This window comes from Equus caballus, chromosome 5 (genome assembly GCF_041296265.1).
Source record: "Equus caballus isolate H_3958 breed thoroughbred chromosome 5, TB-T2T, whole genome shotgun sequence".
In the NCBI taxonomy this organism is placed as follows: Eukaryota; Metazoa; Chordata; class Mammalia; order Perissodactyla; family Equidae; genus Equus; species Equus caballus.
In genome coordinates, this window is record NC_091688.1 from 36,195,857 (window position 1) to 36,213,370 (window position 17,514).

General features: G+C 47.4%; 1 protein-coding gene across 1 annotated transcript in view; it reads left to right on the plus strand.

Annotated features, from left to right (window-relative positions):
- CFAP45 (cilia and flagella associated protein 45) overlaps positions 1 to 17,514 on the plus strand; it is a 43,062-nt gene that overhangs the window by 3,067 nt on the left and 22,481 nt on the right. The window contains exons 2-9 of the mRNA XM_023640910.2: positions 2,392 to 2,517; positions 4,457 to 4,593; positions 6,512 to 6,656; positions 7,000 to 7,170; positions 8,336 to 8,514; positions 10,344 to 10,473; positions 14,300 to 14,446; positions 16,886 to 16,999. Of these exons, the coding sequence (XP_023496678.2) occupies positions 2,392 to 2,517; positions 4,457 to 4,593; positions 6,512 to 6,656; positions 7,000 to 7,170; positions 8,336 to 8,514; positions 10,344 to 10,473; positions 14,300 to 14,446; positions 16,886 to 16,999 (1,149 nt within the window). The remainder of the gene's footprint in view (positions 1 to 2,391; positions 2,518 to 4,456; positions 4,594 to 6,511; positions 6,657 to 6,999; positions 7,171 to 8,335; positions 8,515 to 10,343; positions 10,474 to 14,299; positions 14,447 to 16,885; positions 17,000 to 17,514) is intronic.

The window sequence follows — 17,514 nt, forward strand, 5'->3', positions numbered from 1 at the left end:
TTCTTTCTCTGTTCTGCCTTCTAGGCTCAGGCACTCGAGTATCTCTTGGGTAACTTCCTCTTGACTAGGGTACCAAGGGCGTAGGAAGGAGGCGATGCAGTCTCCACCCTGGAGGAACCTATAGTCTGGTGGATACCTGAACACAAGAGAAAACCTGCAGGAGCCCTTGAAAAGAAAAGGGAAAACAAATGCAAAACATTAATAATACTTTCCATCTGTGCTCCACAGCCCTTTCACATGCATTATTTTCCACAGTGCAGACCACATGCATGATATGGAAAATGTGGATGCTGGAGTGACCTGGAGTCAGGCAGGTGTATTCTGGAAAGACTTCCTTCTCAATCTGGTCTGCAGCCCTTGCAAGGTCATCTTGCTTGGTTTCATTCATTTATTCTTCACCAAGTGCATATTGAACTCCTACTGTGTGCCAACCACTGCACCTTTTCCCTTAATTATATATGGAACTCACACCATCCCTTCATGATCCAGCACCTTCCACCTTTTCCAGTTATTCCCAATGCTTGGCCTCAATCCCACCTATTGCAGTTTCTATTCATTTCCTCTTATGCTATTTTCAGTGGAAAGGGGAGCAGTTGCTCACCACTCACATATAATAACCCTTCAGAGTCTGTTATTAGGCATCCTTGGGGATGCTACATTTACCTTTCAATAAATCCAAGATTTCGGCTCTGCTGTATTGGGCTGACTGAGGCTGTGAAGGGAGGCTCCCTCTGTAAGCCTTTTGCTGGTTGTGCCAGGTGGTGAGAGAAAGGGCACACACAGCAGGGCTCATGGTACGGAGCAGAGCCAGCTGGAGAATAATTGCCCAATTTAGTGTGAAAACCTGATGCAGGTGGAACAGGTGCTTGGGGTGTCTGGTTGGTCATGGCAGATCAGAGAGAGCTTTCAAAACACTGTCCAGTGCTTAGTGACCTGGAAGATGTGGTCCGTTTTCCTGTCCACCCTGTCCCCTTGACCACTGCTGATCCACAGGCTTGGCAGACCCAATGTCCAGCCCGTTCTCCCGAGATATCCCCTGAGAGAACTGTGGGAGATGTGGGCTTCTCCAAAGAGAGATTTGAATCAGCTTTAGATTAAGCCTGGAGTTGTCCCGCAGTCCTCACAGAAACCTCCTCCTGGAGACAGACTTCCCCTCTTGGGGCTGAGCTGAGGCTAGACTGACCTTTGGGAATGGAAATTTCATCAGTCAGCATTCTTGGTTATAAGCAGCAGAGCCAGAACTCTAATTTAAGTAGCAGGGAATGTATTGAGAAGATTTTGGAGAGCTTGTGCACAGTCTTTACACCAAGACTGGGAAACTAGGTTTGGAAAATGCGAACAAAGGGAGGCTCTGCAGCTGGAACTGAGGCCAAAATCACAAGCCAGAACTGGTCTGCCAAGGACCTGTGAGGCACAGTTGCACCCCAACCCTGGCAGCTTTGGACGTGGGGTCCTGCTGCTGGGGTCCTTATCAGTGTTGCCTCAGACACTGGGTATGGCTGCCACCACTGCCTTTGTTGGAAGGTTTTCCTCGTTCTCCTTCTTGCATCACTAGTTCCCTATCCATTGTCAGGCTTGGGTGATCTGATTGGGTGAGCCTAGGTCCTTTGCACAGGCTTGGAAGGCAAATATCCGGTGTTTTCAGCTTCTACAATCAGAGATGAGCCTTGTCTCCCACAACTCATTAAATGGGGAACTCTCCAAACAGAGATATGGGGTGGTTAAAAACGAGCGAATGCACACTGAAGGGGAGTGAAAGAGCACGCAGTAGACATTAGGAACCGGTTTGCCTGATTGTAGCTGGCAATCATTCATCCTTCATCCACTGAAGCTTATTAGGCATCAACCATGTGCAAGCCATGGGTGAGATGCCTTTCTCTGCTTAATGTCCTCTGGTCCCCGCTGTAACCTTGTGAAATTGTGGAGACATGAAGGAGGTCAGATAGTACTGTCAGTTGGGAAGGGGGCTTGGAGCTCAGGCTGAGAAGATTGGAGGTGAAGAGGACATATACATTTCTGGGGAGGCAAGCCCACGTGGCCTCACAAGAGGATTTCTTTGTGGGAAATTGGGACCGGGCTGATAATGAGGTTGTCCTCCTGCCATCCCCATTTCCTCCTCCTTCCTTCCATACCACACGATGACTTGGCCTTCTTCAGCTCAGGGACTACAGGAATGTTCCTTCTTGCTGAGCCAGTGTGCCTGGCCCCTACCCAGAGAACTCCCTGCGTCTGTGGGGGCTGTCCCCTACGTTTTACCCAGGGCTTTCCCTCAGTGGCTTTTCCACGTGCCCACCCACCTCCCCCCAGCATGGGCTGGTGAAGTGTTTACCTTGCTCAGGGTGCAGATGGCACTCACTACTGATCACCCAAACTTTCTGCCTCTCCCTGCAGCCGTTAAGCACGACTGGCGTCCTGAGCTCGTCTTCTACCACTTCCAACAGGTCGCGGAATAGGACTCGCTATCGGACCAAAGCTGTGAGCTCTGAGGTGGATGAGAGCCTCTTTGGGGGTGTCAAGGTAACCCTCTCCTAATCCCTCCAGGTAGCTGCCACCTGGAGGCAGTGTTGTTCAGAACAAAGCTAGCACTGGGCCAGTCACCCCCCTCTCCCAGGTAACTGTCAGACGAAGACAGAGGCAGTTCTGAGACCTGATGGGTGGAGCTCTGACATCTAGTGGGGCCCATGCAAACAGGGCACCTGGCTTCCTCCACCCCTGCAGTCCTCACGTCTGCACAGCATTTAAAAATCTGTTGTGATGTCAAAAGGAGGCTCAGCCATAGAGAGCTGGATAGTTGCTCAGTGAGCGCCCCACGATGAAAACGTCTAAGGGCCACGGGACCGAGCTTGCAGACGCTGAGCCACGTATCTGCCCCTCATTCAAGAACAGCATCAGAGTAAAACACAAAACCCTCACTGCTCCCAATTGCTCAGCTAAAACAATTACTTTGCTTTGGAAGATGAGCAGGTCTTTATTTGTAAATATCGTCTAGACTAAGAGGTTGACAACTCCTTTAGTCTAGAGAAGGAGAGCTGGAGCGTTACCTGGAGTAGTTTTGGTGCATGTGAAGTTCAGTAGGTGAGAAGGAAGAGAGGCAAAGGAAGAAAAAGAGACGTGGAGAGAAGGGCAGCTAGAGATTAAGAGAGAAAAGAGAAAGAAGACAGATGCCAGTGGTGGTGTGAACAGCCCTGGCGGCGGGCAGGCTGGGGAGAGGAGAGTTATCTGTTCCTGCTCCTCACTATCCTCCTTGTGAATCAAAAGGGACTTTCCAGAGGGTTCAAGACAGGCATCTTTCTCATTTAGCAGATCCCCGCTCTTCAGGAGTTTTCCTATTGACGAGGAAAGAATCAAAGGAATGCAGTTTCACTTACAGACATTTTTTTGTTTTGGGTCCACAAGGAGTCTTCTAGTCAAAGTGAAGTAGATCTGGAAATGGCTGAGTTCTCCAGGAGTAGTCCTGGTGGCTTAGCAAAAGTGGGCAGCCAGGAAAACGCCTGTTCCGGCCCCGTTCCTTTGGCCTTATTGCTGGGTGAGGCAGTCTCTCAACCGGCAGTAGGGGGCAGGAGTGGCCTGTTTCGTGGCCAAGTGGTGCCCGCTTAGAAGCAGAGATGGGCACCAGGTGGCAGCAGCACTCTGGGACAGTCTGTCAAAGTGAGGTTCTCAGGACAGGAAGGACCTCCACTGAGGTCGCCCCCTGCCTCCACTCAGGATCAGATTTGTGGCATCAGCGACAAATGAAATTCCCTCCTGTGTTAAAAACTTTCCTGAAGTAAGCCATTTCATTTGTTTATTATCCAACTCCTTCATGGTCAGAAAATTTTGAGAGAAATCATATATCTAATCTGTATTCTTCTTGTTGAATTCTAACTCACTGACTTCCTCACCACGTTAGATTTAAGAGCATGTTTCCACCAGGCCATTTAGCCACTTCTAACTCTCTCAATAAGGCTCTTTTGAGGATCAAAGTAAATGAATCATTAGAAAGGATTAAAAATTATAAATATTATAGTTTGGATGAGTCTGTAACAAATTGTATTGCTTCAAATCCGCGGTGTGGTCCAAGAGAGATAATTATTTCTTTTTTCATAAATCATGGAGGGAGGAGAACCTAGAGACCCCAAATTTTCCTTCCTCACGGTTTTAGGTTAGGAATGGAAACACACTAGCAGCCCTTACCCCCTATCCATCCAGGAGTATTTGCACGAGTTGCAGAGTGGCCTTGTTCTCAGAAGAGCCGGTCAGTATAGGACACATCAGTTATGTTCAAGTGCAGAGCACTACGCTGCTCTCTCAGTGCCCTAGCAACTCTTAGGGGTCCTGCGGTCTGGGCCCCAGCCAGGCTTGCTGCCACTGGATGCCTTGGAAGCCCCAGGAGAGAGGAAGGCTACACTTGAATTTAGGACTGATTAGCACAAAGTGAGGTGATCAGCTTCTAAGATGTCCTTTCCTGACCCCATAGCCCCTGGCCCAGAATGACAGCCCCATCGTGCTGCTCCGAGATAAGCATGCCATTCAGAAAACTCTCACTGCCCTGGGCTTGGACCATAAGCCAGAGACCATCCAGCTCATCACCCGGGACATGGTCCGGGAGCTCATGTGAGTGTCCAGGGCACGGTGCCCTCTCCTCCCAGCCTGCACTTCTGCTGAGGACCTGAGCAGGGCGATGGGAAACCCATCTGGTCATTCTGTCAGTCCAGTCCCCACTGCTTTCCTATTCGTTTCTCCTTTTGTGTTTCATGGTTCTCTTTTCTCTTCTCCCTCTTGGCCTCTCCTGTCTCTCCACTTCTTGTGTCTATTATTGCCATTGCCCTTGATTCCAGATCCTTTCTCTTCCCTTTCTTCTGGCTGCTGTGGGACCTAAAGTGCTGGTAGAGGGGAGGTGCATAGTGGGCCCTTTCTGAGCCCCTACTAGTGCACTTGGTAAAGAGGAATGGTCCAAATGAGTCACTTCCTTTTGGTTGCATCAAGAATCCCAAGCAAAGGAAAACTGATCAGATGCCTAATTAGCCCCCTGGCTGCTTCCCAGGCTCTCAGGCCAGAAGAGGAAATTCCCAAGGGCCCTTGAGTTCCTTTGGGATTAGCTCAATGTGGCTTCCTGGCTGGAGCTGTCCCCTTGCTTGGGCCCCTCCTGTGGGGTGCGGGCCTAGCTCAGCGATGTGAAAGGAGCGAACAACACTGTCGCTCAGTGGTTTAGCTCTCACGCTAGTGCTTCATTCTCTGAAACCATTCTCCCAACTCTGGCTCCACCCACTAAAAGCTTGAATTCCCAGAAAATGCTGCCTGTGTCACGAGCCGAGCTGGGACACAGCTCCAGGAGCCCTGGTATCAAATGGCTAGCCATGGTCGGCAGCCCTGCAGCCAGCCCTGGGGCCCAAGAAAGGCTTCCTTCTTGGAATGGTCTAGTCTTGAAAACACGGGGGAGGTGAAGCTGCTGGTTATTTGTCAGGGCTGCTGAAAGCAGCACGAGATGCTGTCTCAGATTCAGATCATTCCTGGTCCTTCCAGATCCCGGGTTGTTTTGGGCCACACCACTCAGTGAACCATGAGGTCTTGGCTAAGCCCCAAATCTACTCACTCTTTCGGTCCACCTCCTGTACCCTTCCTCCCACTACTTTTATTGGATGGGGATTCACTTCCTGCCTCAGACCATCTGCGTCTTGTTGCCACGTACCTGTTAAATTGCCTCACCCAGAAGCAGCTTTCCTCCACCCCCCTGCTACTCCCTAATCCATCTTTAATGTATGTCATTTGTTTATAATCATTATAATTAGATATTGGTTTGTTGAATGCGTTGTGCAGCTAGAAAAGAGAGGTCTATAGACATGTCTCCAGCTGTTGTTGATCAGAGATTTTAATTAATATTTAGGGTTCAAAGCTTCACTCTGGGGTGGAGAGACAGGGATGTTTAGGTTTCTCACTAGCATCTGTTTCAACCTTGTCTGGCGTCCCTGTGCCCTTTTTGTGTCATCCTTAAGGAATAATCTATTTTTAAAGTTCAATTCAGCATCTTTGTTTTGAGTTCTCACTCTGTGCCCAGCACTATGCCAGAGACAAGGCTAACAATGTGGTTAAGACAGAGTCTGTGTCCTGAAGGAGCTTGTAATCCAGCGAAGGAAACAGACCCTGCCCCGCTGGCCATAACACAGGGAGTGAGAGCAGAGCTCGGTGGGGCTCCGCGGAGGAGGTGGGCTGTTGGCCTGGTTGAGGGGGGAATTGGTGTATGTGTACATGAGGTAGGGTCACGGACGCTGTACAGAGAAGGTAACACATACTGGACATTTTAGAAAAAGTCCTTACAATGTCTCTTTTTGGCCTAGGATGCCACTTCACCCTTGCCTGGGACCCCTTCTCCCAAGTGGACCCATAGTGCAGTTGGCAGTCTCTTCTGCCATTGGCCGAATCCCCATTGGAGGGTTGCCGATGATGGGGTCGGGGGTAAAACAGAGAAGCTTGCAGCAAGGTGCTGACAGCCGTCCCCCTCCTCCCCTCTAATTTTGTTCATTCCTTGTGTCAGTGTTCCCACCAAGGATCCCTCCGGGGAATCCCTTATCATGAGCCCTGAGGAATTTGAGCGGATCAAATGGGCATCCCACGTCCTGACCCGAGAAGAACTGGAGGCCAGGGAGCAGGCCTTCAGGAAGGAGAAGGAAGCCATCATGGTAGCTAACTTCCCTGAGCCCTGGTCTCTGCAGATGGGGGGCAGAAGAGAAATGTGCTGGGGAGGGGCCAGATTCCCACGAGACTGGGAGCTCTAGTTAGGTGGCCCTGAAACAAGGCGTGAATGTGTCCTCAATGAAGACATGTTGTAGAGTGAAGACCAGGTGTGGGGTCCACTGGGGGGCAAAGAGAAAGTGAAGGTGGAGCCAGGCTGAGAAACTTCTGGGTCTGATAGCATGAGGGGGTGAAGCCAAAGTCATTTTGTCACCTGTGGTAGGCAGGCCAGTGCCCAGGCCACAGAGCACAGGGAATAATCCCCTAGTGATCCAGACTGCTCTCCCATAGGATGCAGTGAGCACACGCAAGAAGATCATGAAACAGAAGGAAATGGTTTGGAGGAATAACAAGAAGCTGAGCGACCTGGAGGAGGTAGCCAAGGAGAGGGCCCAGAACCTCCTACAGAGAGCCGACAAGCTGCGGATGGAGCAGGAGGAGGAGCTCAAGGACATGAGCAAGGTGGGGACTCTTCATTCTGCCCTGCTCTGAGGACGCTGCCACTGTCTCCTCTTACTCACACTCTGGACGGCGTTGGCTCCAGCTGGAGATGGGGCAGGGAGGGGTGGAAGGTGAGGGGCTGGCCTTGGGTGGGGTGGGGAGACAGGGGAGAGTTGCACCTGCCACAGAAATTGCTTTGATCAGAAGGAGGACTGGCTCTGCCATGTGCTAGCTGTGTGACCTTGAGCAAGTCACTTGCCCTCCCCAAGCCTCACTTTCTGCATTTGTAAAATAAGGGTGGTAAAACTACTTAGCAGAATTATTAAATAAGCTAATATATGGGAGAGGCTTTGTGAATATGAGGATATTACTTTTATTTTTATTCTGCTAGTTCAAGTCTGGCCACATACAATGGTCTAGACAATTGGGTTCTCTTTGATTCCTGAAGTGCTTCCTTTAGCTGAGAGCATAGAGACCAGAGACTCATTTGAATTCTGTTTTGCTGCTCATTTGCATGTGGTTCATTTCTTGACCAAATGAAAAATGCTGGCTCTCCAACCCCTTCATCTACAATTTCTGTCTCTCAGGTAAATCTTCTCTACTTATACCTCCTTTTATTTTCCAAAGCTTTTATTTTATAGTTCTTATTGATGGCCCACGGTTTTTCATCTACTTATGTGTCATGTTGGGCTCTTCCAGCTTAAAAATCTAGTGGCTTAGCCTCTGCAAGTGTTTTAGTTTCCCTGAGGAGTAGAACAGGGGGTCTTAACTTGGGGTTCATGGGTCCCTAAGGTAGGGACCATGAACCTCTGAGGTACGGAAGTTTTGTGTGTCTATATGTAAGTGAATTTTATGGAGGCGAAGGCTTGTAGCTTTCATCATATTCCCGAAGAGAAATCCATGACGTCCCAGACACTAAGCCCCAATACCCTGAAAGGTGCTATTCTGGGCGTCTCCTTGCATGGACTGGCACTTAGCAGGAGCCTGTAAATCTTAGATTTGAACTATATGAAGAGGAGAGGTAAATATAAAAATGCTCTTGCTTTTCTGGGCTTGTGAGCAGCCATCCTCATTTCCAGCACACTTGATAGTATTCTGCTCCCTTTTCTCCCGTGCTTCCAGCTTTCACACCCCCTTGGTGCCTTCCTCCCAGACCTAGGGCCACAATTTCTCTTCCACTTCCCAGATCATCCTCAATGCCAAGTGCCATGCCATCCGGGATGCTCAAATCCTGGAGAAGCAGCTGATCCAAAAAGAATTGGAGGCAGAGGAGAAGCGGCTGGATCAGATGATGGAGGTGGAGTGGCAGAAATCCATTCAAAGGCAGGAGGAGCTGGACAGGAAGAGGAGGGAAGAAAGAGTCCGGTAAAGAAGTGGTTTGGGTGTCGTGTCTCCCTCCCTAGGTCATTTGCGGGTATCTGTAGGTCCATGTAGCTTTGCAAAGAGGGAGGATAGGAGAAACTGTCATTATCATCATCTATGATTATCTCAAAACCTTTAGGAAGTGATTCACAAAACCGCAGAACTTCTCAAAGCTTATTTCCAAGATCATAACAGGTGCTTCACAATCTGGCCCCCATTCAGCCTCATTTCTCACCATTTCTTGCCATCCACACCACGCTTTTCCCCCTCCCCCCCATGCCAGGACTTGTCACAAGTTCATGACTTATGTTGTTCCCTCTGCTTTGAATGCCCTTCTCTTTCCTTTTGCCCCTGGAAAAGGCGTTCTCTTCCTTTAGTGTGGAGCTTTGCTGTCACCTCCTCTGAGAAACCTCCTCCACCTCACCAGGCAGGCTAGTGGCTCCCTTCTCTGGGCCCCGTCACATTGTGTTTACACCTGGCACACCACTGCTTGCATTGTGGCTCTCTGACCCTCACTAGACTGTGTGCTCATTGAGGACGGGGTCCCTGTCCTATTCATTTTGTAGCTCCTGGGCGTAGCAGTGTTTGGCCGTTAGTAGATATGTAATACATGTTAGAATGAGTAAATTTATTCCTCTTCATTTTGCAGAAAAGGACAAGTCCTGGAGCAGGTAAATTATAGAATCATAGTGTCCTAGATTTAGAACAGCAACCATATAATATAAGAATTGCCTCTATGAATAGTCCTTGTGTCATATTGAATGGCAATTCTCTCTCCGCATCTGCATTCTATACTCTTGTCCCATTCATCTCTGTACTTCCAGTAGGTACCAGGTAGACTATACTAGGCTCCCAGTAAAAGTTTATTTAATGGCTAAGCAGCTCTTCATCTTCAGCATAAATAGCTCCAATGAAGGAAATATCTCTGCCTCATTAGGCAGCTCTTATGATTTGAGCTGGTCCTTATACTGAGTCCAAACTTGCTTCCATGTAACTCTTTTACTTCTTACTCCTGTTGATTTCATCTGGAGTCATGAAGCCATTTAAGTGCTCTGAATGTGAATCTCCTACTCTTTCCTCTAGATTCCTGTCCTAATTTGTGTCTTCTCTCATTCTCCCAGCCTTTACTCATATATCCTGGGGTCTGGATGCTTCCAAGTTTATTGGCATCCCAATAACACTTAGGGAGTCACTAGCAACATGGATTGGAGAATCTGGTTTCTTTGCTTTTAACTGGTGAGCCAGGGCACTGCTGAGTGGAGAGACTTCCCCAGACTCAGCTCTGTCCACCCGCAGCTGGCAGTCTTAAAATGTGAGATAGGATATAAGAAAGACAGCTACCAACTAGGCATGGGGGGGGGGGGCGGTGGGTGGGAAGACAAGACACACTGGGTAATAGCAGAATTGCTGGAGGAAGAAGTCTTGGGCATTTAATTCTGTGAAGCCCTGCGAAGCCAGCCTGGGAAGCTAGCTCCCTGTGATTACTCTGGGAAGGCTTGGGAGGTGGCAGGATTTCAGAAGCTCTTTACACACTGAAAGGGAGAAGGTGTATTATGATGTGGGGTGCACTCGTGGGCAAACAAATGAAGAAAAAGAATCTCAAGAAGGGTGAGCCTCAGAACGAGGAGCTCGGAAGAGAGAGGACTGACCCGCAGGACACTCTGGGGAGGGACGTCGGTCTGCGCCCATGAAGAATAGCGATTTGGGGGGGGGGCACTTGTCAAATTGTTCCTGTGATGCCTCCCATCTTGGGGGTTATTTGGATGGAGGTTAGAGCAGAGAGAGACACGGACCTTTGATTTCTAAGACACTGTGGTACTGCTCCCTCCCAGAGGAAGACGGCATATCGTGGAACAGATGGAAAAGAACCAGGAAGAGCGATCGCTGCTTGCTGAACAGCGGGAGCAGGAGAAGGAGCAGATGCTGGAGTACATGGAACAGCTCCAAGAGGAGGATCTAAGGGTAACTGGACAGATAATGCCAAGTTCCACCAGCAGCAACAACAACATCCTCCAAGATTCTGGGGTTTCATGGTGTGGACTGATTTTCTGTCAGGCACATGCTCATTTCACATCGTCATCACCATCAACTTTTTATTGCCATATTAGACATTTATTTGGCAATGGTGCCATGCTGGGGGATGAGCAGTACTTTGGATAGATGCTGTCCCTGCTCCCAGGGACTTGGGGTCCGGGACTGACATATTCATGTGAATGGACACATAAAGGAATTATATGGCTGCGTGCTTTGCACAAGTAAACATAGGGATGTTTTATAGTCTTCTTTCAATTATCCAGGGATATTATACACTTTGTGGATGAAGAGTAGCAGTATCTTAGTTCCAGGCTCCCTGCTGTTACCTCATTCAAAGTAGCATTCCAATGTCATTAATTGTGTTGAGGAGCCAGACCTTTTTTTCCTGCTAGCCTAAACAAAATTATTAGGCATACCCATTGCAAAAGAAATGACGACATACCCGCCGAAACCAAGAAGACTTAAAAATTACTTCTTCTCTTCGCCTTATTTGATCTGTTGCAATAGACAAAAGCCCCTGGCACAGTAAGGGACTTAACAAGCATTGGGGGCATTTTTTCTTTTTTTCTCTCAATTTTTTACTTTTGACAATTTTTATACACATAGACAAGTTGAAAGATGTACCTCATCAATTCTTCACCTAGATTTAAGGCTTGTTCATTTGGTAATCTGCCTTAGTTATGCCCCTCTTTTAGATGTATATACATGTTTTGTTATTGTTAAACTATTTGAAAGCAAGCTGCAGATATCTTGACACTTTACTACTAAATGCTTCAGCCAGCATCTCTGAAGAACAAAGACATTCTCTTATGTGCCAACCATACCATTATCACATCCCCCCATGAAAAAATCTAATCCAGTGATTCTATAATATCATTTAATGTTTAATCCACATTCAAGTTTTCCCTATTTTTCCAAAAATGTATTTTCAGGGTTTTTTCCAAACGAGAATCCAATCAAGGTTCACACCATACATTTGCTTGTCTCTTTAGTCTGTCTTGATTTAGAAAAGTTCCCTCATTTATTCACTTATTTTTGTAACACTGATATTTTGAAGCATCCAGGCCAGTTGCCTTGAGGAATGCCCCACATTCGGATTTGTCTGATTCTTTTCTCATGGTGCCATTTAACTTGTAGAACATACATTCTTTTACTTTTCTCTTCCTCCTCCATGTCTATGGAAGATTGTGTTGTCATCACCCAGTGCATTTGATGGTGGTGAGTGACAGGGGGGCACTGAAGGTTCTCATGGGTGGCCTTATAATGATGAAGGCTTCTCAGGGTACAGGCAGTGTGAGGAGTGGGAAGAAGATCACCTGGATAGTTAAAGAAGACAAGGGGGCGTTTAGCCTTGTGAACTGCCTGAGGAGAGGACCAACAGGGCCAAGAAGACAGAGAGACCCGACAAAGTTCCTGACTCAGGAGAGAGAGAGAAAGGGGCAGAAAGGCGAGGTATAGGGTAAATGTACAGGGAAAGGGGTGAGAGATGAAGACTGGAAAATCCAACTAGATTATGTGGAGTGGGAATTGGTGGGTTCACTGAGAAAGTTCCAGGCCTCAATGAGTCAACACCATTACATTGATGTTGTGTCATTGTCCCTTTGATGTCCTTCTAATAGGCACTCCCTGAGTCTCCAGGAAATATTATTAGGCAATTTTAAGGTAGAAACCTGTGCTTCCCCAGCTTGGAACTGCTTTATCATCTTAGGGTGGTTCAAGGGCACTTTCCCCACCTTGCTAACAAGATGGAGAAGAGGGAAGGGGGTTTATTGGGGGTTGCTTTGGAATGGCTTCAAAGACAAGAAGCAGGGAAAATCCTTTGGTTTCTTAGAATGAACAGAACCAACAAAAACAACAGACCAAAGAGTGAGTAAATAGGCAAAGAAGTAAGTAAATTAATACATGATTGTATATGTTATAGATATATATAGATTATAATCTATAAATCATATATTGTAAGTCTATAATATTATAGTCTAAGTCTAATAGACTAATATAGTCTATTATAATATAATATTATATTATAAATTTATAATATTATATATAAATCTATAATCTTATAGATTATAATCTATAAGTCATAGATTATAGATTAGAGGTATGGATTAGATTAGATAGATAGATTAGATAGATTAGAGGTCAGTAGCTTTTCTACTTTTGATGCTCAATGAGATTAAATAATGCCTAGGTTACCAATGGCAGGCCTAAAATTGGTGGGAGGAAGGTAGAAAGGAAGGAAGAAAGGGAGAAGGGGGAAAAAGAATGTGAGAGTTGAAGTGGCAGAAGGGGAAGGGTGGAGTGAGCAAGAGGTATGTACCGAGAGTGAGGGAATGCTGGCAGCCTGACTCAGGCACCTCGTGGACCTGGCAAAAGGCAGACAGTGATCTGGTTCAGAAGCCTTCTTGGAAGGAGCCCTGAACTTGGCAGTTGAGCCAAGCTGGGGGAGGCCCAGCAGAGTTGCCTTGAGTGAGTCAGGGCAGAAGCTGGGCTGAGGAGGAGCTAGAAGGCCAGGGAGGAATTTAGTTTTTGAAGAAATAGAGGGAGCCGGAAACAGTGTGGGAGGTGAGGTGAGTTGATGGGGAGAAGAGTTTGAAGCCAGGAGCCTGAGTTTGATCAGAAGGTGTAGGTAAGCCAGCTGTACAAAATTCCAATGCCCCTCCATGTTGGGACCTGAGAATGTGTTCTGGCTCAGAAGTGCTCTGATCATTGGGAGCTTTCAAAGGCTTAGGGGCTGGGAAAGGCAGAAGCTCCTTCCTTGGAAGGGATCTTGTGTTTCAGGGTCACATTGGTACTCTGATTTCCGTTGCTCATTGTGTTTCTCTGTGTCTAAGATTTTCTTTTCTCTTTCTCACATGCCACTCACGTTGGTCCCTGCTTCCCTGCCTCAATTAGCAATAGTTTATTGAGTATTTCCTATTTTCTTTACATTGGGTTACATGTTGTTGGGAAGAGAGGAAGTGTGACACACGGCCCCTGTCCTCTAGCTGGGACAGAATGAGCGCATAGGAAATGAATGGGGACCTACAAGGCAGTGTGTAATCAAATCCCAGGAGATGTGGCACCATCTCAAGTACAGAGGGAATTCAGAAATTAAGGGAGAATTGAAAGTTGGGGCAATTGAGTAACATTTCCAAAGACTGGAACTTTAGACAGACCGGGTTTCGAAATTCTAGCTCTCGAGTTAATTGGCCGTGTGGCCTGGGACGTCACTTAAACTCAGGGTCTCAGTTTCTTTGCACGAGAGAGATAACAAGGCCTATATTTCAGAGTTTGGGAGGGATTTGGGTGTTAGAGATAGGCTATATAAAGTGTCCAATGAATAGAAAGTACTCAATTAGGGCAACACTTATTATTTTAATCATCACCATTTAATAGAGACCAAAAGTTTGGGTTTTAGGAGAAGGAAATTGAAGGCAGGTGGAACACACATGAACAAAGGAGAGGATTTGGCACGACATGTGGGAGACACTGAGGAGAATTTTAAGAGCCTCCACTTGCTGAGAGCATATAGAGCTCCACAGTGTCAGGAGCTGCCACAAAGTCTAGTTGGATGAAGACCACAAAGAGGCCATTTGGCTGGAGTATGTCATCGACGACTCCTGAAAGGACAGCTGTAAGAAAGGATGGTAATGGAAGCTAGACCACAGACAGTGAATTTCCTCCCTGCTCCTCCCTGTGTCTCTCTGTCCTTTTGTGCCAGTATCTTTTGCTCTTGTCGCCTTCTACTCTGAGGCTCTCTTCCTTTTGCTGGCAGGACATGGAACGGAGGCACCAGCAAAAACTGAAGATGCAAGCTGAGATTAAGCGTATCAATGACGAAAACCAGAAACAGAAAGCAGAGCTGCTGGCTCAGGAGAAGCTAGCAGACCAGATGGTGATGGAGTTCACCAAGAAGAAGATGGTAGGGACTTGGTTTCTGATGCCTGGGACTTCTGAGCAGGAATGGAATGTCTGTCACAGGCAAAGGCAGGCCTGAGAGCTAAGGGAACTCCAACACAAGGTTCCATGTCTTCATTCTAAAATTCATGCCCTCAGTTCAAGGGCCTTACTTCTTTTTCTCTTCATCTTGGCTAGTCCACTTGTTCATTAACAGAGAGTAGCCTGGAAAGGACACCCAAATTAAGGTGTTATTGTCCTTGTTAACACCTCTGATTAGAAGTTGGGATGAGGGTCAGGTGCAGGCTGGAAAGAAAATTAAAACTACTGGTGGAAGTTAAGTTTTCGTGGATTCCTCATGATGTGGATAATTATATCCCCAGTAATCACAAGTCAGCTGCCCCGTACATTTCTTGTGAAAATTCTTATATTGGGCATCCTGTATTGGGTGCTAGCTCAGAAAATAGAGCCTTCTCTCCTTGCCCGCCCCCCCTCCCCCCCATAGAACCTATAAGAACAAATCCATCATGGTCCAGAGAGCAATACCTGCAAACAGTTACAGGGAGATGCAGCTCATGAATGTGTGCGCTCATTATTCTGGGGCAAAACTGAGTAGTGGAATGATTGGGGTCTGTGAGGAGTGAAGGGTAAAAGAAAGCTTCTTAGCATAGTTTATATGGCATGAACATGGATTTATGTAAAAAGAGAAGGCAGGACTCAAGGTGGCAGGAAGGCTGTTCAATTCTTCATGTGTTGGTCCTGTCTCCCCCGCTAGTTTGGAGGATCCATGATGATAGACAGCACATCATACTTCTCTACAGTAGTGGTTCTTAATGATGGGCAGGTGTGGGTATAATCTGCAAAGGCGTATCTGATATACCTATATACTCCGAATGCAAACCACAGAAAATAAAGCTCAGCGAAGCTTCGTATTGGCTTTAGCTTTCTTATTGGATGCCAGGGAGATGCAGGCAACAGAGTGAGAACGCAAGACTAGGGACAAAGATGGTTCGTGCATAGTAATGATCACACAACTACCATTTATGGAGCACTTAGTCTGTGTATAGGCTCTGTACTAAGTGCTTTATGTGTGTTGTCTCATTTCATTGTTACAGCAACCTTGTGAACCTAGTCATTGACTGATTCAAAATATCCTGAAGCCTTCAGTGTAAGTCCAGTATCAGACTAGGCTGAAGGTACCTAGAATAATGCTTTCTACATCATATGGAACTCCACCACTATTTCCCTGAATGGGTGAAGGTGGTGATGATAAGCCAGTCATGTGTAGGAGTTGTTGAACAGGTTTGCTGGCTACAGCATGGAGTCTGGGGTGGTCATGATAAGAATCGAGATGGTGATACGGAAAGCTGAGAGCAGTTGTTGGGGATGCCTTGGGACTTGAGCAGAGCTGGAAGCATGGAATGATGAGAAATCACAATATAGATTTCTGAGCAGGAGAGGAATATGTCTTGTCTTCATACATGGAAAGGTCATTGGTGGGAGGAGCTAGGAGAGGCTGGAGACTGGCAAAGAGATCAGGCACTTGGGCATGCCCACAGCCCACTGTAAGTATCCAGATATATTCAAGTCCTTCCCTGACCTCAGAGTGGTCTCTGTTCTTGTGGGGGAGGGGAGGGCCAGCACACGCACTGCCCTTTTAGAGCTAAAGGCAGAGATGGGTTGTGGAAGCCTCCAGAGTTCCCTGCCCTACATCTAGGGCAAGGTGGAACAGAGAGACCAGCTTGACACCCAGTCAGCTGTGCACAGCTTGCAAGCAGTCAACTCACTGGGCTGCACAGAAGTCTGGGCAGGTGGGACGAGGCCTAAGGAACGTTCTTTATGGGGAGATCACATTTCCACCCAACCTGAGCCATTAGTCTTATGACAGCCCAAGTATGATAGTTGGGAAATTTTTAGAGATTTGTTCAGAGAAAGAACAAAATTAGCAAAGGGAGCTAATTTTGATGGTTCACTCCTTAGGGATCTGCTGACTACTCTGGGACTGCCTAATAAGATAACCTCCACCTGCTGCACTTTACAGGCCGGGCAGGAAGCCACAGTTCTTCTAGAAACTTGGCCCAGTGGCCTTGCCACTTGGAAATTGTGAGGTAGTGGGAGGAGCGTGAAGGCTGGGCTCAGGATGCCTGCATTCCAATCCAGTTTGGCAGTTTACGAGCTGTGCAGTCTTGGGCAGGACCCTTGATCTCCATGAACATGAGTTTCCTCATCTATAATATCTATCTCATGAGATGTTGGGGGACCCTCTGGGATAATGCAGGAGAAAGCATTTTGTAAACAAGCATTTTACAAATGCTAATTGGTTTGATGTCCATGCATTGTGAGTCCTTTTGCCCTAGCTTAAAAGGAGTCAGGAAGGGGGTAACGAGAGACTGTTGTGGGGGCTTGGTTTCTCTCTGCAAGCCTGGGGCAATGGGAGCTATTCAAGTCCTTTTCTTCCTGGCAGGCTCGAGAAGCAGAGTTTGAGGCTGAGCAGGAGAGAATCCGGAGGGAGAAGGAGAAGGAGATAGCCCGCCTGAGGGCCATGCAGGAGAAGGCCCAGGATTACCAGGCAGAGCAGGTACCTGTTTAGTCTCCACTTCCCTTGGCCTCTTCCACTCCCTTAACTAGTCCTTTGACAGCCTGTAAAATGGCCTCACAGGTGGAGATAGGGAAGAGAGGACACAAGTTATCTAGACTTCAGTAGTCTGAGAATGAGGGGGTGGGCCTGCTCCCAGTGCTCACGGCAGCAAGGACTGAGGTTCAAGAGAAAGCTTTCGGCTGCTACATAAAGAACTTTCAACCTTACCTAACCATTGAAATGCGTCACCGGAAGAACCTGTGTCATTAGCAGTTTTTAAAATTAGAAGCGATGCAAGATAGCCTGGAGGTGTTTGAGGTTTAGGGAAAGAACTGGGATCAGTGAGGTGAAAGGACAAGATGACCCCTCAGGGCATCTTCTGACCTGAAAGTTATATGATAGGATTCCATTGACTGCTTCCCAGAAGAACCTTGCTGCTAGAGAAATTCGTGGAGCTTCTCAAAGCAGGCTGTGTCTGAGTCTAAGTAGGTGTCTCCCTAAGGGCACCTGGTTGG